The sequence below is a fragment of the Streptopelia decaocto genome (assembly GCF_964273445.1).
Source record: "Streptopelia decaocto genome assembly, chromosome: 1".
NCBI lineage: Eukaryota > Metazoa > Chordata > Aves > Columbiformes > Columbidae > Streptopelia > Streptopelia decaocto.
This window is the reverse complement of record NC_138663.1, coordinates 40342318-40365220: the sequence shown is the minus strand read 5'-3', so window position 1 is coordinate 40365220 and position 22903 is coordinate 40342318. Positions and strand designations below refer to the sequence as shown.

Here is a 22903-nt window from a genome sequence, read left to right as displayed (position 1 = left end):
TGGGAATTATTTTAAAACCAACAAAAACTTAGAAAGGAATAGGAAATTATTTTATTAGATCATTAACAATAAATTTGAACGAGAAGCAGAACATCTAGACAACCACCACCAGGACAAGGCAACTGCTGAAGTACAGCCAATAAAAGGCTTGCTTTAATATGAATTTTATATGAAGAATGCTAGTGACATAGCTGCTCCAAACACATTATCATCTAACATGCATATCAATCAAAATTACAATTTCCAAGAGAAGTGGGTAAATAATTAAGATGGGGAAAAAAAAAAAAAAAAAAAAATCACCTGAGCTAGAAACAACAAGATTGTAGGTTCAGGCACAATCTGTTTTAAAGCAACTAGAAAATTCCACCTACTTTAAGAAATGTCGATCAACTTGCTCTACTTCAGACAGTAACCAGAAGTATCTGAAATGAATAAAATCTGTACCATAAAAAACCTGTGCTGGGTCAGCTGAGATAGGGTTAATTTTCACAGGAAGCTGTGAGGGTACACAGTTGACCCAAATTGCCCAGAGGGATATATAATACCGTATGACATCGTGCTCAGAATAAAATTGGGGAGCACCCACTGCTTGGGGGGAGTCGCTGCAGTCTGGGGGCTCTTGGTTGTTTGGACCAGCAGTGTGGCCTGATTGTGTTTGGTGTGAGTTGCTGTCCAGATCTCTATCGTTCTGGGACAGGGCAGGACCAGGGGGTTCAGAGTGTGAGCTGCAGACCAGTGTTTGTGATCACTGCCAGGGAAATCACTACTTGGGAGTGGACTGTGCATTGGTGTTGCCACATGGTGAGCGACTGCATTGTGTATCCCTCACTTTGTATACTGTTTCATTGTTATTACTGTTACTATTTGTCTTTTCCCTTTTGATGTTCTGTTAAACTGTTTTTATCCAACCCACTAGCTTCCCCTTTTGTTTCCCGATTCTCCTCTCCATCCCACGGGGGAGTGGGGTGAGCAAGCAGTACGTGGTTCTTGTTGCTGGCTGGGGTTAGACTATAACAAGAAGTGAAGAAGATATCGTACAATTATGTCAGCACTGGAAAAAAAAAAAAAAAAGCTGGGCTTCATGTAACTTAGAGAAAAGCAATGACAAAGTTTCTCATGAGAAATCCACCAAGAAAAATCAGTCAGAGTGAGAAAGTACTCAGAAACAGAGAAACTGGTCCACACACAAAATAAAGATTAATTGGTAGGTTTTCACTGATGAAAAAGCTAAGAATAAAATGCACCAAGACACTAAAAGAGGACACAGGAACTTCAAGAAATGGAGTATTAGTGAACTAGGTGAACTAGGAAAAAAATTCCTCTTTAAAATGAACAAATGGACTGGTAGGACAGTTGGCTAGTCAGGCTCAGGTTATGACAGTTACTGTGTTGTATGCTACCTGTAGGCTGGTATCAAGTGGGGTGCTTCAGCGGTCTACCCTAGGGCAAGTCCATTAAACAACTTTACCAATGACTTGAAGGGCCAGGTAGGGTGTACTCTAGTCAGAATTTTAAGATAATGCTTAACTGGGGTGAAGAGGTTAAATCAACAGGTCCAAGGGCTGGGTTGCTGTTCAGATGGACCTAGAGAGGCTGGAGGAATGGGACTGTATGAATTCATACAGGACAAACACAAAGCCCTGCACCTGAGAGGCCCTGGCAACCATACACTGGAGACTGGCTGGGGAGCAGTTCTGTGGAAAACGTATTGGCAGATAGCAAGCTGACCATGAGCCAGTAACGTGCCCTGGTAGGAAAGGTCAACAGTAACCCAGGCTTTATTAAGAGCATTGCCAGTAGATGAGGGACCTGATCATTGTCTCTACTCAGTGCTTATTATTCCAGGTATGGTCTAACATACCTGATTTTGGGCCCCTGGTACAAGAAATACATCCATAAACGGGATGCAGTAGGGCATCAAGATGCTTAAGGAGCCAGAACACTTGTCCTGTGAAGAGAGGCTGAGGAAGCAGGGCTTGTTCTGCCTGGAGAAGAGGCAGCTTTAGGGAGACCTAACAGCAGCCTGTCTGTATCTACAAGGAGGTCAGCAAGGAGTCAGACTCACCACAGTGGTGTGCCATGACAGGGCAAGAAACAATAAGCGTAAGTTGAAACAAGGTAAGTCCAGACTGGATAGAAGATGACTCTTTCACTATGAAGACCGTGAAACACTGGAACAGATAGTCCAGAGACGTTTTGTAGTCTCCTTGCTTCAAGGTTTTCAAGGCCAGACTTGATAAAATCACTTGTAACCTCGTCTGACCTCATAGCTGACCCTGCTCAGAGCAGGTCAGTCGAGAGACCTCATGGATTTTATCTGTGAAGATTTGTGTATTAGAGGATTACAAACCAATAGCAATATAAGTTTTGCTATTTCTGGCAATGAGATAGTTTTTCTGAAGTAAAAGTGGTTACATATAAGATCATTCTACAGGCCTGATCCAGTACAGCAATTTTTGCATTACTCTTTTTGTAGAACCTTGTCTCTCATTTTCTTTTGCTTCCCTGCATATGTTAAACAATTTCATGATCAGTGATCTATGTTTTTCACTTTAATGAATAGATAGCTAGGCTATCTATTTCAAAGTTATTTTTGAGATCCAAAAAAAGTACTTTAAAATATTTAGGTCTTTTTTCCCCAATGACAATAGTAACATACCATTGTAGAAAGAACGAGAACACAATATTTTATGTTTTTGATTAAGTGACTACCTGAGGATGAACTGAAGAGAGGAACAGCATATAATAGCCACAGTTAGCTGAAAATACTCTTTTTGCCTGCACCCACAGTTCTTAATAAATTCCTGTGCACACTTCTTCACCACGTCTCTCAGTTTCTTTTCTTCACTCTGTCATCACCATGTCATGTCCAGCACCCTTTTAATCTTCTTAAGGAAGCTGGAGCACAGAGTCCTCACAAAGTTTCAGCAACACACAGCATACAGCAACCACAACAGTTCTGGTTAAGTACAAGCATTCTGAAAATGCCTTTTCTAAGTCTTCAGCCTCTCTAAACTTAGACCATACATAGGAAAAGCAGTTGTCCTGAACACATACAGAAAGAGTGGAAGGTCAACATAAGACAAAACTCTTGCACCTATTGTATTCCTCCCAAGAAAAGAAGGTGGAACAGCAGAGGATCTGAGACACTTTAGTTTCTCTTCAAAGGACTGCAGAGGGAGCCATTGATTCCAAAAGGAGGAATCAAAGGAAGTGCACTCCACACCTGTTTCTCCTGGCAAGCGATGGAGAAGGCTTCAAGATTCTGGCAGCTGGAAGCAAGAACCAGAAATAGACCCTTAAACAGCAGGGGGGCAAGTCAATAGAAAACTTGCATTTAAAAAGAAAATTTAAAAAAAGGAACCACAATTTGCTGAACTCCGTATTTTATTATTTCAAAGCTTTTTTTCCTTAAAAACCCAGGCACCTGTGAATATCCAAATTTTGACTAAAGCTTATAAGTTGAGTGTTCTAAATAACAACAGACAAATTGTTTCGTATAGGTTAAAGCTATTCACAATTAGACACTCAATACTTAGTTTTTAGAAAATGAAATATACCAGAAGCAGCTTAGACATAAAAACTTTTAATTTTTTATTTTCTTCCAGAAGTGCAACACCTGTTACTACAGTTTCATACTACTCTTTCTAAAAATATCTTCAGTAAGACCTTAATGGATTTGATTAATGAGTAAACCTAATCTGCAGTTCCAAGATAAAGTCAGCCGCACTTTGAAGGGTCAGAAAGTTTCAAGGGCAAAAGCCTTATCTTTCCTGAATCCTGATGTCAGAAAGCACATTTTCCTAATGAGCTTCTACACCTTCATTAGATATCCTAACCCACCAAAACTGAACTGAGCATAAAAGAAACCAAATATTTTCTCAGGAAAAAAATACAGATGCTTGTAAGAAATCCTAAATTTACTATGAAAAGCTATTAATTCTAAACAGTATTTTGTCTTTTTGCCTTCACCAGTTATAGAAATATACTAATGCAGCTTCATCAGAGAGCTACTACCACCTTTTCCCACTCATTCCGTAGCTTCTTTTCATAGCTGTGATTTTTTTTTTTATTTTCTACTTTTATTAAAAAAAAGACTGCAACCAGCCACCTGAGTGAACAGGAGATGAAGATGTTTCAGATTTTTTTAATTTGCTGGCGTCTCAAGCACACATGAACTAAAAACCTTATCTGAGTTACAATGAGACTCCAGTGAGGATCAGCCAAGGCCAAAAGCTGCTTTCCACAGGTTGCAGCAGTTTATTTCCAGGGCTTTATGCTACCTGCTAATTTTAACGCAGCTACTGCAGGCCCAGCTCAAGACTGAAAAATTTGGTGTTTTGTCATAATTACTGCTTTAACACCAGTGCACCTTCCCCATAACCAGCAGAAAGAGTGCTACTGGAAACAGCAGCCGTCAGCATTTCTTTTATCTCACTAGTACTTGCTTTAAGTAGAACTGCACAACCTAATCATTAAAATCCAAGCAATTAGTCACTGGTCACTATTGCTAACAGTGGAAAGCCTGTAAATGCCAAGCAGTTAAAAGAACTTGTTAGAAGTCTCAGAGACAATTTGAGGTCTAACAGAAATGTAATCACTACTACAAACTAAAGGAAAGCCGAGTCACCCCTCTGCCTGGCTTTATTATGAGCACTTTGGACAAGCTGCATCAGGGAAAATTTTTCTCATTAGTGAAAGATTAATTAAATTTTTAATTTAACTTCTTTTAATAAAAATCAACGCAACTTAGCTGCAAAATTGTTAATAATTTCTTAGGAATAAATTGTGTTAAGCTAGCATCCCAAAATATGAATAGCACAAACTGGTTAGCAAAATTAGTCTCAAAATACACTTTTTAGATTAAACCTTACTTTCAGTATACAGATGTAAGCATTAAAAATACACCTTAAGAACACTTAAAAGAAATAAAATAATAGAAAAGAATGGTTCCTAAAATGACAAAGAGCAAAGTGTTTTTCTGATCCACACAAAGGAATGTCTTAGAGAAATACTATGCATGAAAAGTGAACTGATTTTGGGGTCTCTTTCAGGATTTTGTTGTATTGTACAGCATCGTGATGTTCCTAAATTTTCAATTGAACCTTTTTTCTCTCAATTTTTACAAAGCACAGTCTCAGTATACAAAAAAATACCAACACAAGATGTGAACTATCTCCTAGCCTACTCACTGTTTTCTTGAGGTTTCTCATCAGCATCTAGATTTAGCATTTTAATATTGTTACAATCACGCAGTCCTAACTGGTTTTCCCATTAGTGAAAAATAAGTGAAAATTTACTACTCTAATCCTGCTGCTAAGTCACACATCACATTCAGCACTTCCCTGCTAATAATTTTGAATGCTGACACTTAAACCAGACATAATTACTTTTTAAAATAACTTATCTAATACCCGTGTTTGGTATATGCAACATAATGGTACTTTAATTCCCGACTCAAGTGTTACAACATTAACTATAAATGTCAACATGTTAACATATACCACTATTAAAATGTGCATTATCCTTATAGAAGAAACCTGCAGCAGTGCTTAAAAGACTAGAAGCTTTGCTTCTGCCTCCAGCTGTCACTAATTAATCAGCTGCACTTGCAGAAATAACCTATGGCACATTTTCTATATAATTTTAAAAATGTTTATGTTACTGTTATCTAATATTCTGTGAAACACCAACAGCTTAACATGAATTCCCTGATAAGCTTAAAACAAATAGTTTCGCGAATATTGTGAAAACAAGTCACTTCAGAAATGCTGAAAAGGTCAGGACCTCAGCCACATTTAATACAGTATATATAAGAAAGTTTATTTAATTATTTTTTAAAAATGCATTCATTAGCTGCAAAATATTTCAAATACAACAGATCATATATATATATATATATATATATATATATAAAATAATGAATCTGAATCTTGCTCTGAAAACAATTAGAACTACCTAGTTGCTTGCAGCAAGATACTGTTTTGCCATCAACACCTTCGAACATCAGAGATCTTGAAGTCACTACGTTATGGTATGACAGGATATCTATAACTGCTATTTGAAAACTTCAACTCTGAAGCTGCCAAGGCGGCTTTGAATAATAGTTCAGCTATCTCAGATACAAAATGCATAAAGCATTCTGAATGTAAGCAGAAGTGCTCTCCTCTTCCTGCACCACAAGTGATAATGCACTTCATCCACTTCTTAGTGTGTTCTGCACATAAATAGTATGGATTCCAGAAAAAACTTGATTTAGTAAGACACATAAATTTCCCATGTTTTATTTAACTAACTTTCTGTATTATTTATTCTTCAGCTAAAGATCATTAGCATTTCACAAGCCATGCATTCTTGCTAACTTCCACAACTCTGAAAAAACCTTCTTCATTTCCATAACAAACTTTTTACGTTTTCCATTTGGGGCAAAAATCTGACCCGAAAGCCCTTGAACAGTTCACCCCCACCACTACATTGAACAGCCACTCATATGCAGCCCAATGACTCCATTTAGCCAACTCATTTTACAGTTAATTTCCTACTTACGGTGCAGACACTCACAAACAAGTTACAGAGATGTCAGTTTAAACTGCTAAGTGGCTGATATTTTGATATCCATGTTGATAACCACCCTGACAAGGAAGAGAGAAAACACGTTAACTGTTCTTTTCCACTTTGATTGGGAAAGCTAGATGATGCATTGTCACAAAAGGCCAACAGGCACAAACAAATAAGAGCATTTTTGATGTCTCACAAAAGCAGATGATGATCAGAATCGACTAAAAATAAATTAGACTTCTGCACTACACATTCAGTCACCTTCACTGCCACAAATATTGTTTTCTGCTGTTTGCTGGGAGCAACTGAAAGTGACATAAACCAGGCACACACAAAGAGGTGCATAAATAATTCTGCCTTAAGAGATCTGACCAGACAGGCAAGGAAGTGAAAGAACGAACTTTATTTTCTGTGCTCACAGAAGAGAAATCTATTGTGTGGATTCTAACCACACGGAAACTGTCAGTGGCCCAGAAAGTTCCTGAGCAACAAACAGGTGGAGGCTGAGAGCAATTCTGTTGTAAGTATATATTAACCCTGCTTTAAGCCTGTCTTAGGCATCCACCTTAGACCACTGTCAAAAGGAGAAGGAATACAGACTATTCATACCCACACTTGGAAACCCTGTATCTGTTGAAGCCTATCAATATGATTTCAGAGTACTTTCTTGGCAACTGATTTCATACAGGCTTATTGCATCTGTACACAACTATTATATTACGTTCTCCCTTCTTCATAATACTCTGTCTTGTCTACTATCCAAATGTCTTGGTGAACAGACTTTAAACAAGTGACAGGAGATGTTGCAATGCTTTTAATGTTGCTTTTACCCTCAGGGGAGTTGACATTGCATAATGCCTTCTTGCAGAGTTCAAGTGTTCTTAGTTGTCCATACACTCCCTTACCTACTGTAATGATGAAGACCATCACTACTGTTGTTACTGGCAAGAATAATTAAAAAAAAAAGCTCTTCTCCACAAACCCCATATCCACTTCTTCTACACCCAATGAGAGAAGAAAAAAAAACTGATGAACTGAAAAATTCATACCTGAAAAGATATAAATCCTTCGAACTGTGTGCCAATAGTACCACCACATGAGAAGAGATACTCTGTAAGCAAAGCCACAAAACAATGTCCCTGACTGTCTGACTCCAAAACCATAGTAGAAATATAACACTTCAGCTCTCAAATGCAAAACTGCCTTTTTTTTTTTTTTAGGCAAATGTTATTTGCTTTTTTGTCTGTTTTGCAAAATATTATAAGCTGCTGTAATCAACTGAAGAAGAGGTGCTATTGGTTGAGGAAAAAAAAAACTTAACAAGAGAAAATTTATGAAAAAGAACTTCTAAAAGAATGGAAAAGATGAGTTTAAACTGAGTTTTATTTAACACTGAAGCATTTTTTCCTTTGGAAATCAGAGATAGAAACCTGTTCACTGCAGTGACATTCCATGCCATTACATTTCCTCCACATGAATGGTACATATGAAAAGGCTGGATCAAAGGACTGTATGATGACAGTTCTTACAGATCTCAAAAGTCAATTTGGCAGATGATGGTATTTTCCAGGGGAAAGAAAATACAATATTGTATAAACCTTCTCTCTTGTGCTTCAAAAGCACTTCAGGGTATTCTGAGATTAGAAACCAGAGAGTCATCTTTCAGTCTGGTATCTGTATTTCAGTAGTCTTCACTATGGGTAAGTAGGTTTCAAACGAGCAATCCATCTTGCCTCTGTAGAAAACAGACACTAACTGGCAAAATCTTGCACTTGATCCTGAATTTCTTTAAAAGTGTCCAAGCAGCTAAGCTATCAACAGCATTCCTTTACAACAGTTCAAGTAGCACTGGCTGCTTAATTCCCACATGCTTTTTTGCAAAGTCCTCAACAATTTTACCTTGTTTATAACTGCTATTCTGTAAAGCCAGTAGACCTTGATAACATAATGTACTGGTTTTGACTGGGATAGAGTTAAATTTCTACATGGTAGCTTGTATGGGGCTATGTTTTGGATTTGTGCTGGAAACAGTCCTGATAACACAGGGATGTTTTAGAGACTGCTGAGCTGGGCTTGCACAGAGTCAAGGCCTTTGCTGCTTCTCACACCACCACACCAGTGAGTGGGCTGCGGGTGCACAAGAAGTTGGGAGGGGAGACAGCTGACCCAATGATCAAAAGGGATATTCCACACCATATGACATCATGCTTAGCAGTAAAACTGATGTGGTGGGGGTGTGAGTGGAGGTTGGCAGGGGCTCCCAGTCCTCAGGGGCTGGGTAGGTATAGGTTGATGGTAAGCAATTATTTTCCTGTTTTCATTTTGCATCATTCTTTTTTTATTGGATTTTATTCTCCTCTTTCTCTCCCTTCCCCACCCCCAACCCTACTTAAAAGAAAAAAAAAAATTAAACTGTCTTTACCTTAACACAAGTGTTTTCTTACTTTTACCCCTCTGATTCTCCCCTCCTCCATCTCACTGAGCAGGGAGCAAGTGAGCACCTGTGTGGTTCTTAGTTGCCAGCTGGGGTTAAATCACATAAAATAATTGTAGCTTTTTGCCACAATGCCTTCAAATTTGAAATCCAAAGTTATAAACTCTCAAGCAGGTTCCCCACCACCCTTTTCCCCTCAAGCAGAAAGGTCCAACCATGTAGAGTTTTGTAGGAAAGTGTTATTAGGTTCTTTTGTTAACCACAATATTAAAGTTCAAGAGAAAAACTAACCCAACATTTCTGATCCCTTTGACAGACTATGTTAATTCCTTTTTAAAACAAAAGGAGTATGCCATAACATTTTTACAAGCTTTAATAACATGTCATTAAAAGAGAGGACCACTTTATTGACTTAAGATTTAAAGTAATTTTGTTCTTTACTGAGAGACGAATGGATTTTTCTTTCTAGTAAATGCACGATATGCAAAGATTTTGGTTTTGAAATTACTCTCCTAAGGAGCTGTAACATTTTCAGGCTAGAAAAATTAAGCTAGCAGAGCACGATGAAGATGACATCAGTTTCTGTTGTGAAAAACTGTCTGTGTGCTCAGATCAGTTCTTAAGCTGCTGCCTTTCAGGAGAAAGGTAAGTTAAATATCTTGTTAGGCACAATACCTCTCTCCTTCTAAAATACTTTACAAGATACTTTTTACAAAGACTATAGGAACTCAGTATAGTTGTAGGTTAACATTAGAAATATTAGCTGCTCCTACAACTCACATTCCAGCAAAATGATATCCTGTATATCAGGGAACAGAAATGTTGGAAGCTCCACAAGTAACCCACCAGACAACATAAAAAATTAATAAACTTATACATTCCAAAAATAAGGTGATAAACAAACAACATGACTTCCCTGGAACCAATGGAGAGGCAACAGCCACATGAGTAAACTGAAACCTACTCTGACTTACCAGGTATTCACAAGAAAGTACACGGAGGTTGAAAGTTCACCTCATTGTAAGAAGCCAAAATTGTCAAGAGTAGCAGGGATTCGTACTACAGAGAAACCATCAAGTCTGAAAGCACTATGTACCAGGCCAGTACTAAACTGGTAAACAGCTTTTTTAAAACTACAGTGATAAAGCATTTTGTTAATTACATTACTATATAGGCCTTTAGCTTGAATTTTTAAAAATTATTTAGTGCCATCTGAATAGAAACTCAGTTCTGTATCACTAAGTAGTATTATAAGTCTCAGGGTTTTGGATGCTGTGAACTTTAACTACCCAACTAAGATCTTCTTTCTACTATATGAATTCTAAATCCCACATAATGAAAGCACCGGCCTAACTTTTGCACTGTCATCGGCATCAAGCAACATCCACTATCAAAAACTGAGCGTGACTTATGCATAAATGCAGTTAGTGAACACTCGCACTTTTAAGAAAGGTATCTTCTGACTGGCAACACTCCCTCCTAACACTTTCTTCTGAATTTTAAGCTTCTGTTTATAAATATAAAAACATGTAACTTAATACAAATACTATTCAGGCCGGCTTATGTTTCATTATTCTCAAAATACATGAAATAAAATCAAGAGCTAAGATACTTGAGTAAATGCCACATACTTTTTAACCTTCTCATCATGTGAGTGCATGTTTCAGGATAAAGAAAAACAAACACACACACAACATAGGCAGTGCCAACAGAGTTCTGAAGACTGATTTAAACAGAAGAAAAATGCTATTTCACAATCAGACACCAAGAGGCAAGAAAAATAAGAATTAACCAGGATGAGAACAGGCAGGCAATAATGTAAGGGAAAGATGCATGCTGACAGATAAGAATAGGGGGCAACATGAAAGGAAATAAAACGAGGATTAACCTCAAGACAGGTTGGTAAGCGGCACTGTACAGTGAGACTGAACGATAGAAGCCTCAATGTTTGTGTCACTGATTTTGAAAAAGCCACCGAAGTAGGGAAAAATAGCCTAATTTCTAGACTACCTATTCACTTCATTAATTATTTCTACAAATGCTAACGAAAACTTTGAATAAAAATAAGTTTATCTAATATCACACAGCACAGAATCTTTTCCCCTTTCCTGTACTTATTAGGAATTGAGTGTTATTACAAATCCTCTGCAGCCACATTCTTCATTAAAATTTTATGTACCTGGATTTTTATCATACAAAGCATTAAAAGGGCAGAACTAGCCATTTTTCCTCCTTTCTCTTCTACAACACTGAATTAAGACCATGATTCATAAACACCTTTCTATAAACTAATTCGGTCAAAGTCTCTCACTTCCTTCAAATTCACAGGTTTTTGCTTTGAAAGATGAAGGGAGGAGAGGGGGAAATTTTACCTTTGACATGAAAAGTTTAATGCACTTTTGAGAAGAAGTTTACAACATAAGCTCAAAACTACTGCCAATATCGAAATAAATCTAAAAATATTTCAAATCAGGTATAACATTTTAGCTTCCTCCTGCAATACTTTACAGCAAAGGAACAACCGAGAAACAAAGTTTAAGTGTTGTCTGTGCAGTAATCCTTGACAGATGGAAAAAAACAGCTGAAAAGAAATTAGTCACAAACAAGCAGCTCTGCAAGCAGCTCTGTGCTTGTTGATATTTTCAGAGCACCCAGTCTGTTAATGGGAAAAGCCTAGTAATCATTAGTGGCAAATTAACTACCACATAATGTAACTGAAAAAAACCCACAATTATAATCCAAAGAACAGCAGAGGGTGTAGCGTTCCAAGTAGAAGTGTTGTTTTGCTTTCCTTTGTTTTTTGAGGAAAAGAGAGCCTGAAATGCCAGAAACTAGAAATTTAATCCCCTAACTATTAATATTTTATAAAGTTAAAAGATATTTCACTGTATGATATTTACCAGCAGATCATACGGATAAAACAGACCAAATATTTCTGTCAAATGAGACTTCTACATCTGTCAAAAACAAATATATTTTTTAAAACCCTACACTCATTTGAAAAAGCTTACTTCTGTACAGGTTGTTTCCCCTCTTTGTGGCACTAATATTAGATAATTATTGGAATCAACAACGTGCTATTGACAGGTGCCAGCTGTCTTTACCATGTTTATGCCATATTAACAGAAACGGTATTTTCTGATAGTCTGACAATAATGAAAAAACTGAGATCAAACAAAGGAACCAGGGAAGATGAAAAGCCCTGGCAACAAAACTATTAAGACAGTAAGTTTCTTCAGAAGCAGCCCATGGGGTAAAAGGGGAAAGAACATGCACAAAACCCACTCTTTGCTGGAAAGCAATCCAATGTATAGAAAAAAACTAAAGGGAAGAACTGTAGAAACTTCCCAAGTATGAAGACTGATAACAATGAGAGAACAACCTCAACTACCACTATATATATGTATATAAATACAATTACAAAATGAAGTAAAGATGTATGCATTAATAACAATGGGGGAAACAAACAAAGTGAGGACCGAGTCCATCAGTAACTTTCCTTAAGCTCAATTACCAGGAAGTTGCCACTGGATTTCTGTCATTCATTTCAAAAGCAGCAAAGCCAAGCACAAAGGCCAACTTTAGTAGCAGTGCTGCCAGGCCGATAGGAGTCAAGCAAGACTATCACTCTTCATGACGCCTAACTGCAAAGATTAAATTTTCTAATCACGCCTCACGTAATGTTAATTAGTTTGAAGCACATAACTAATTTAGTCCTTGCAGTGACCGGCTCAGCTCTACATGAGGCACAATTTTTTTTTATTTTTCAAAACCAGAAGGAAATCTCCTTTCCTCTCCAAGGCTGGGTCTTTATATCTCAGAATACTATTGCAGTCTAGGATGCCAGAAATTCTGAAACAGTTATATAACCAACCAAATCCGTTCAAAAGAAATAAAGCATGATATATTTTTTTAAAAATTTTTTTTCCACTGTATGATAGAGTGCCCACGCATAACTTTTCAGGTTATTTTCAGACTGGCACCATAAGAAAGTTAATTCTTGCAGTACCCAAATCTTATTCATCATGAAAGATGACTTTGATGTCATCCCTGACACCACAGAATACTTTATTCAATTATACCTCAATATACAATAAATTGGGTTCCTCAAATTATGCCTTTGTGATTCCATAAAAGATGTACCAAGGCTTCTTAGTGGTTAAGACTGCTAACAGCATTAACATACTGCCTCTTCCTGTGCTACTGGGAAAGAACTTGAAAAGCAAAGTGAGTGACACCTTTTCTACCAATTACATGTTCTTTTAACTGAAGACTCTGGAAACAAATATCAATAACTGGTCACGGGATCTGCAGTTCCAGGTAACTGAGACTAATATCGTAATGACTGCTTTTCCTGCAATGGGCATCAATAGGAACCCCCCTTGCTTTCTCATTTTGTGGAGTCAAAAGGATCAGTTATTCACACTCTGAGGTACAGAGCTTCATGCAGGAAGTCTTACTCTTTACAAATATAAATTACGAGCATGTCTTGCCATGATGATAAAGACAAAACACCCTGATATCAACATAATGAAGATCTCTCTAGAAGTTAGCATATTTTCTTGTTTTCCCCCTCAAGTTCAATGCATATTTATGGAAAATAAGATGGATCAATTTTCAACTTAAGATAAGCTTAAGGTAGTGTCAGAAGTGATTGCCAGGTGATATTTCTACAAAGGCTCTACTTGGAAAAATAATACAGTATGGAAGGGATTCAGTTACAAAGTCTAAAGACAATTTTCCATGTCTGCTTGTTCAAGTGGTTTTCAACTTAAATTCAGTCAAAGTGATAACAGGAACACTCTCCAACAGCCCCAAATGTAGGTCTTGCACTTCTTGTCAAGACCAAAACTAAGTAAGAAAGAAATTCTGAACAGGAGGGAAGTACCTACCAGATGTCTGGGCATGCTGCATTGTGACAAAGAAAATTCCAGAATTATCAAGCATAGTCACAGCAACACCATTTACTACTCAAGAGAAATGCTTTAAGTGTAGCTGATACCAAGTAATTCCAGCACGTAGACCTAAGCCTTTGTCTTTTGAACATGAAGTGGTTTTTTAACTTATATTTTGTTAAGTGTGTATCTTAAGATAGAAACAAAAAAGCATAAAAATAAGTTCTACAATATTTTCCTCCATCTTTTGCAACAATAGCTTTAATAAAGTCCTGCAAGACTGAAGAAATAATTTCAAAATGGAAAGCTTGCCCACTTTTCTGTCATAATTATTCTGAGGCAGCAAATAAAGGATGCTACAAATCACCGTAAACAGTAATTTCATTCTTTGTATCACATGCAAAAGTCTTTTTGGCTATAAATTAATTATTCAGAACAAAGGCTAGGATTGGGGCCTTAATCTGACCTCATATATGATATAATCAAACTTCTTGTCACTGAAGTAGCTGGAATGTACTTAATCAGCATTAACTAATCTCATAAGACCTATGAGCCGCAGACTCAACTCCTATAGTGTTTAAGAGAAGAGCTTCAAAGGAGCTGCTCACATATGAAGTGTTCCAAGTTCTTCTTGAAAGTTAATAGAAAAGAAAATGCTAGAAGATGACAGCATCTCTAGACATTATTTACAGGCTCAAAAATAATTTCCAGTGAAGGCAAAAGTATAGGTAAATTATGGGATTTTTGATAACGGAGTGTAAACTGAGTGTGGACCAAAAGGACTGCTGGCACATAAACATGGGTATAAAAGGAACATAAAACAAACAAACAAACACCCCCCCCATCAAACTTCTAGAAAAACACAGAAGAAAAGATCCACTGATCTGAATAATAAGCATAACAATTATATATTTACCTTTTATTTACAGATTGGTGTTTTGGAACATGTAAAAGGGGAGAAATGAAAGCTTCAAATAAAATATGAACAAATATGCAATTATATTAGTGTCTTTGAAACACAAAACTAACTTCTTCCAAAAATACTCCTGTCATCAGCCTGGAGGAAGCACTGACAAAAGGAAAAAACCTGAACTATATTAGTTAAGCCTTATAAAATATTTCTTAGAAAAACATATCTTTATGAAAATGGCTCACTAGATCATGTAAACATTTGGAAATTAAGGACATCACTTTAATGATACAAGACAATATAGTGGAATATACATTGCCTAAATTTTTCTAGGACAAATTCTTCAATCGTTACAGCTATAAAGCTCTCCTGAGACCAGGGAAGAGAGCATAATTATTTACAGACTAAAGAAACACTGAAAAATACACTTCAGTGAGTACTTCTGTACACCACAGGATGGGAAGAAGGACTAGATGCAGTCATGAGACTTTTTTTACTTAATATATACTGATCCTATATAGCTCTTTGATTAATAACACAGATTACCAGATGTACAATTCCACATCTCCCACGTTCTCTAAACAACAATTACTTCAAAGCAATACTGCATATGCACTTCGGTATTCGAACTCAGTCTACAATATTTTTTTTTAAATTTAAGCTCACTATATATTTTTAACACCTAATGCTGGAAAAGAGGTATGAGCTTTGCCACTACACCCAGAATTAAGAACGCCAGAGGAAAGCACACTTTTCATTGGAGGAAAAGAATAACTCTCACAAGACAGTTACTTCAATTTACTTCCTGCCACATAGACAAAAAAAAAAAAAAAGAAAGCTATGTATCCATACATGTATACCTACAGCACCTGTGCATACGTATATAAATATGTACACACGCACAGACAGATTCTCTCCCTTTGGTGAACCAGTAACTATGCTAATGAAATTACTAATTCATTGCACCACCACATTTCCTCTCACATGTCTATCCCCACCTAAACCTTGCAATCACAACCTTGTCAAAGAGATGCATTCGATAACTTGGATGGCCACAGGTACACCCACTGAACTGCTTTCATTTGTCAGCTCCTATCTAGAGAGCATTCCTTCAAAGCTATTTGAAATTAACACAATTCCTAAACTACATGCAAGACAATTACCAAATCTTTCCTCTAATAATTTATCACCTCCTAACTTGATGTCTACAGCTTAAAAGCATTTTGTTCTATTAGGACATAAAATGACAAGAACATTTCCCAAACAAGCTACAGCTAGAAAACAACAAAATTTAATTTTAGTCCTCTATTTTTTTGCTTTTTCAGCCACTCATTCACAAAACTACAAGCAAGCTATATGATTCATACGCTTGTGAAATTTAGGAGCCATATTTTAAACAGAGATCAGCTGCAAAGACAACACTAACTTGTTGAGATAGTCAGGGCTATAACATAAGTTTATAACCCTGTTAAGAACATGATCATCACTATATCATGATGCATACCAAAGTTATTAACGACTGAACATCTAGATCTTCAGAAGTAAGCAAAAAACAGGGCACAACCAACATTATATTCAACAGCACACTTTATAGCATCTTCTCCCAACAAGCTATGTTGGTTCAGAGGTACCTTTAAAAGCAACATACTGTCCAGTCTCACAACAAAGCACATGCTGCCAAGTACAAGGAAACAAGCAGAACACCACCTTGAATATAGACCAGTCAGTTATCCCCAACACTGACACCTGCACCTACAGGCCCACATGCCTAATTCTTTAAGTTGGTGAGAGGGTGGGTGGGTAGGACAGAAAGCTTGGCAAGCCCTTCCAGCTCTAACAAATTGAGTACAACCAAGGTTAGTATTTCTTTACAGGAGTTTCCTCTTTCCTTCCTGGGAATGCCCAAAGATACATGTTCCAATCCTTAGTAGAGAGCAAAAAAGCCTTTAAAGACTATTTTTTAAAATATCTCCAGAGTAATAAATATTATTCACTTGCATACAGGTATTAATTAAAAATACCATCCACAGTTAGTGTTCACTCCACGTATCTCCCATTTCAGCCAAGCAAGCTCTTCCTCTGAAACACAGCGACATTTACCTCACTGACCTTGGGACTGCCTTCCTCCAGTATTTCTCCCTCATCAGTTTGCATGGGAACGGTATCTGTGCAAAGCTCTGCAGAAATGCAAAATACTGCCTAAAAGATGAAAAAGAAAGACATATTTTTAAAATAATGATCCTTCTGCCTTTAGCAGTGTTATGTGAGATTGCAGTGCACATAAATAACAATTCCAGGCTATGACTTTTAACGTTCCCATTCTGCGCATATTTACTGAATTTATATGTTTTACATAAACAAGTAACATGACTGTTTTTCAGGATAAGATATAACTCTACTTAATTAAGAGGAAAAGAAAAAACAGGAATATACTTTAACTTTTAAATATGTCATTGCTGAGTACTTAACATATTAATTGTGTTTACTCATTAAAGCTACAGTCAGTAAGGAATAATCACACATACTAGAGCCTAACAGTTCTTACTCACTAGGAAATAGCTTTTGTGCGAATATATGCTTCACAGATTGGGCTTACAGACAATCTAAATGTTATTAGTTTGAAAACTGTTAGACTTGCCATAATCCCACAGTACCTCTGGATTCCTAATCTAGGGAATTTAATCTAGGGAATTTTCCTTGACTTCATTTTAGAAATAAATACATTATAGGTTCTAAATGGTTCAGGGAACTGATAAAGTCATTCATCTTTAAGACAACATTTTCAGTCTAATTCAGGTCAACAGCTCCCAGTATTTTCAAATATTCAACAGTACTTTGTAACTTATTTTGAAATTTGTTTCACAGTGTGAGTGCAGTTCCAACTGAACAAAAACCTACATACCAAGCTACATTCTTAGAATTGTGAAATAACTTACGGAAGAACGCAATACAGCTAGGGAGATTTTGGTTACAAAAATTAGAATGTCTTCTACTCTAGAGGACAACCCATCTTCCAGAGGTAATGGATTAATCGATTTAGGAGATCAAACACACCAGCATAAATTCAGCAGGAATCTCTTTGTCTCAACATGCAAGATATAAGATATCAGCAGATCTGTAACATGCCAGATACATCAAAAGTAAGGGCTCACACCAAGTTAAAAACTCGCTTAAAGCCAAGAGCTGTTGGCCTTTAACAGCTGTGCATCTCAAGATGCTGTAACTCTTCAACTGCACCAGCATTTAAAATCTATTTGAAGTATCGCAATTTTTGTGCCTCAGCTACAGAGCTGCTGACTCTACAGTCACCTTCACAGCAGCAATTCCAAGCCTGGAAATTGACAGCTTTGGGAGTGCAAAGAGTAATGAGGCCAAAAAGAGAAAGCTTGGAAATTGTTCATCTAGATGCACCTCCTTCATTTCAAGGTTAAAGCCTATTCATAAGGTAAGGCTGTCCGCACTACAAACATCTTCTGTATGTTCTGCACAGGTAGACAACATCTTTCACAGCTAGGAAGTTGACACGAGGAATGAAGAATATGTTCTACAAACATAGGGAGCCTCAGGCTAAAAATGTTACATACAACTTATTAAATCTTATAACCAACAAGCTGTTATGTTCAGTAATATCATATATTCTCATGCAAAACATGAGAGCTGTAAAGACTTCCAGCACAGTAATTTCCTTTTCTGGGGAAAGAGGAATGAGGATAAAACTGAACTCTCACCTAAATCCTCACCAACTATTCTGTCTGCAGCATATAATCAAAAATCACGTGTATCAAATGCTAAGTAAGACTTGTAGCATGTATCTACACCAAGATCCTCCTGCAAATAATGAGCCTCTCTCGCTGCCAGGCCACCCTCTGGTGTGGAGCAGGACAGAACGGCGGTCTCTGTCCATGGTGCTTCACCATGCTCAGTTCCTCAAACCCACTCCAGAGCTCCGGGAGCTGGGAGTTTCTTAGCAGGATTTTGCAATATTGGATTCAAGCAACTGAGAAGCTCTACAGCTTGTTAGACAGACAGTCTGATGTCTAACAGCCAAAACATTTTTGGGCAGGATTGCAGTAATGCTTAATTTGCTTCAAATCAGAGACATAAGCAAGACTGAACTTGAGCTACAGAAGCATTAAAAAAAATAAAAGCGCTTATAAAATAAAACAGGATCGGTGATCAGTCAGGTCAGGCCAAGAGTACTTCAAGGACAGGTCACTCTTCATTCAGAGTGCTGGAAGAACTCAAAATACGAACCTCAGAAAAAAACACTATGGTTATCTTCTGAGATAGTGTAATGGAGAAGGAAGAGAGTTTTACTCTTCATTTGTCCCAGAATTCATGTTTTATCAGCTTTAATGTTCAAAACACATATCATACTACTTCATACAATGCTGAGTTAGAGTGAACTCACGGGGGATGGCAACAAGATGGGAGTTTTAAAAGGCTGCGTAATTTACTGGAAAACTTCACAAGGGGGGAGGAAAATCCACTAAAAAAAAGCTTGCAGCTGGTGTGGAAAAACTAAGCCACAAACTGCAAGAGGTGTTACAAGAGGAAGTTTTGCTGAACACTACCCTTCCACTGTATTTTTCTTCACTGCATTTGCTTCTGGTTTCTTCCAGGACACAAAACATCAAGCAACAAACTACAATTCAATACCATCACTTTTATATTCTTTCTGCATACATGAATCCTTGATTCTCATGGCCACTGGCACAAGAGTGCTGCATTTCAAGTTTATTTATTGCTTAAAGCAGACACTTGGGGATTTCTGAATCCATTGGAAACTACCTCTATGGCAGACATCTGTAGCAGTCATTTACAGCTTCTCAGCCAAAGTAACTGCTTAGTGCCAGCAGTGAAGAAATAACACAATTATTCCATGTTGTTGACATTGCTTCTTCAGCTCACCAGCTTCTGAGCAGGGGGCTAAAGCTCACACATAAGGTAATGCATGTTGTACACAGAGAACCGCCAGGCAATCAGAATTTGTACTAGAATGCTATAGGACTGGAAAAAAGGCGAAATGCCAAAAAGCATTTATTTACTTATTTCCAATATTTATGCCATAGGCCAAGTTCCCAAGGGATAAAAACTCAAAATTTATAGACAGTCTATTTAGATTTTCAGATCAGACATCTATCAACAAAGTCACTCTTGGAAAAGGCGAGATGTATGATAATCCTCTTCTTCCATTCTTGTATATACCCACCAAAACTACTACTGATGGAACTGAAATCCCCCAATTTTTTTATTCATCTGATGTCTTCAAAGAAAATTAACCAACTTCAGTTTGAGTGAGGACTCAATGAAGGTCTGACAAATTGCAGTACACAGATATGTCCACATATGATGTCGCAGATACATGCCTTAAGTTAGGAACAATTTTTATTTAACTCTTTAAAATACCATACAATTATGAGAATCTGTTATCAAAAAAATGCTCACTTATATGAACTAGCTGCAGCTCTTACGAACTACAACACTGCCTACTACAATATCATCCTGTCATAAAACAATATGGCTTTGGGACAATCTAATTTGATATTTAGTAATATTTATGTTCTGCCTCTTTCTGCAGCAAAGATGTAGACATTTCATTCAGTGGTATCGGGACAATGGATGCAGCTACAAGTCATAAATTCAGTGTAAGCACAACAGTGCAGAGCATTTTATGGATACTGTCTCTTGACTATTGCATTCTAGCAAACTCTGCAAGTAAAATCTGATCCAAATTTTCATATACTTATAAAGCCCTCAAAATCAATACCACTGAACGAAGAACTTCCTCAAACCTAATTTTCCCCAGGTAGAAAGACCCACCATTCAGAAACACAAGGTCCTCCTTAGGAAGAGGACTTCCTGTGAATTCCAAAGTCTAAATTGGATATTTCGCACTGGAACACCCTTGAAGGACAGTAAGGCTGTGCAAACTGTCACCATTACAGACAGTAAGCATAAATTGAAGGTAGGTCCCAAAATCTCCCACAAGAGAACAAAGCAAAACAGGCACACTAGTGCTCTTTAAAGATGGTGACCTAGCATACATGGCATACTTGAATAAAAGTAGTTAGAAAAAGGCAGTATTGTACTGAACTCTGTTTTAAATGACATGCTGCATATTTAACACAATCGTATTGATACATAATTGCAATCATTAGTCTCTATCCAGGTACACAGAAAAAAAAAGTGTTAATTTTTAACAGATGGTCTAGCCATATTATATCTAATTGCTATAGCTTTACTTTGAGTTTATTACGAATGTACAAAAGTAACAAAATTTAACATATGGAAAAAGAACAGAATATTTTTTGTCATTTTAAATGCAAGTTGAGAAATACTGAGATGAAAGCAGGAGCATCCAGAAGATAAAAAAAAACTTGAATGTAACTTCGTTTCTTGTAGGAACTAATCACTTACCATTACCAGTGACTTTAAAATCTCATCATAAATTAATTAATTTTCAAATAAAATCATCATAGGCATCAACTTCAGTTGACAAAAACAAATCACATAAAACAGTTACAGAAACAACTTCACACACAAGCTCACAGGAAATAACATACTAGAAAGTATATAAAAACAGCAACATATCTTATAGTTGGTTAAGACCTATTATAGCCTAATGTTCCTCTCATCTCCAACTTTCAAGAAAGCAATAGTGAACTTGGGTCTATTTTTACCTTTGACAGTTTCCAAGGGCTGCCAAAGCCCACTAGGATCCGTCCTGGCTACATTCAGTGCAAAAACGAAACCCTAAAAGGAGACAAAAAAAATTAAAAGGTCAGTCAACTCTGGGCATTACTAGATAAAAATCCATACAAAAACGAAAGTAAATTGTCTCTACAGCTCAATCATCCTTATTGCCAAAGAATTTAGAAAAAGCCATATTAATTTTAATAAAGTCATGCAGAGTAAACAAAAAATCGGAATCGCAACTAAAGCAATACCCCCACCCCGCTCCGGGGAGATGTGGGGAAAGAGCTCCAGTTAGGGTTAAAGTTATGGAGATAAGTACCTTTCTACTCACTATTCTTTCACTTCAGCTGCCACCCCCAGTAAAGGAAATTATTCTTCAAAGGCAAAAAATTTACATTTACTTGCTTTTACTTGCTGAGCCTTAGCCTCAAATTTAGGCTCAAGTTTTGGCAAATTTAGGTTTTTACAGAATTAAGTGGCACCACTGCTGGAAATGTATCTTTAACTACCTCAGAGAAAATGCTAAAAACCTAAGTATTCAGAAGCAATTAACAATCTTATTACCCATCACCACACAACTTCACTAAATACTATAGATAACCAGCCTGACATTGAAGTCTTAACAATGTACCTTACATAGGGCTGCACAACAGAAACCTCAAACTGACAACTGAAGAGGAGATTCCCCTTCCAAGGATTTCCTGTCACTATCAGAGTTTCTGTAAACTTTGCCAGCAGAACCACTTGAAAAAAAACAGCTTACATTTCCTCATAGGTATAACAGGAATACCTATTAAAATGAATGCCACCATTTAAACTATGAATTGCAAATTCTATATGTGCTGAAAATTGTATTTGTTTGGCAGCAAGTTACAATTTTCTCATTAATAATCATCATATTAACCTTTTCACAACAGTTTTGAACTGTTTACTTACTATGTATAGGTACAAAATAGAAATGTTTGGTTTTTATCCAGAAATAACCGTGCAGTCAGAGCACTATCAAAGCCCAGGTGCAACATGCTCAGTCTTCTCAATTACTCTGAAGTAGTTTTTCAAGTGAAAATCTACACTAAGTACATCACCACCTTAATATTATGATATCCCAAAAGTATCAGCAACCTTAGAGTTCATGCCTAAATGGAGGATGTTTTTACCAGACAAGGCGTTTTAAATCATTGTTAAAAACTAAGGCACTGGAGACAGTAGTCTAATAAAATTCACTCGTGATTACTTTTACACTAAGTGAATGCATACTCTGAAAAGAGTAAGAAGCCATAACATTTACTACTTTGTAATATTTCCTCCATTGAAAAAAGCACTGTTTTCATCTTAGCTAACTAGGTAAAGCAAGTTGCATTTACCTGGCTTCACTAGACAATAGGAGATTAAGGAAATGTTAAGAAT

General features: G+C 36.9%; 1 protein-coding gene across 8 annotated transcripts in view; it reads right to left on the bottom strand.

Moving 5' to 3' along the window:
- TNRC6B (trinucleotide repeat containing adaptor 6B) overlaps nt 1–22903 on the bottom strand; it is a 130414-nt gene that overhangs the window by 92466 nt on the left and 15045 nt on the right. For 5 of the 8 annotated variants that reach the window (XM_082046901.1, XM_082046907.1, XM_082046906.1 and 2 more), the window contains exons 2-3: nt 21481–21553; nt 16898–16996 (exon numbers count right to left, since the gene is read on the bottom strand). In XM_082046901.1, coding sequence (XP_081903027.1) covers nt 16898–16951 — 54 coding nt within the window. In that variant the 5' untranslated portion in view covers nt 16952–16996; nt 21481–21553. Of the gene's footprint in view, nt 1–16897; nt 16997–21480; nt 21554–22903 lie in introns of those variants that run through there. The other 3 variants (XM_082046902.1, XM_082046909.1, XM_082046903.1) reach the window with 3 other exon arrangements.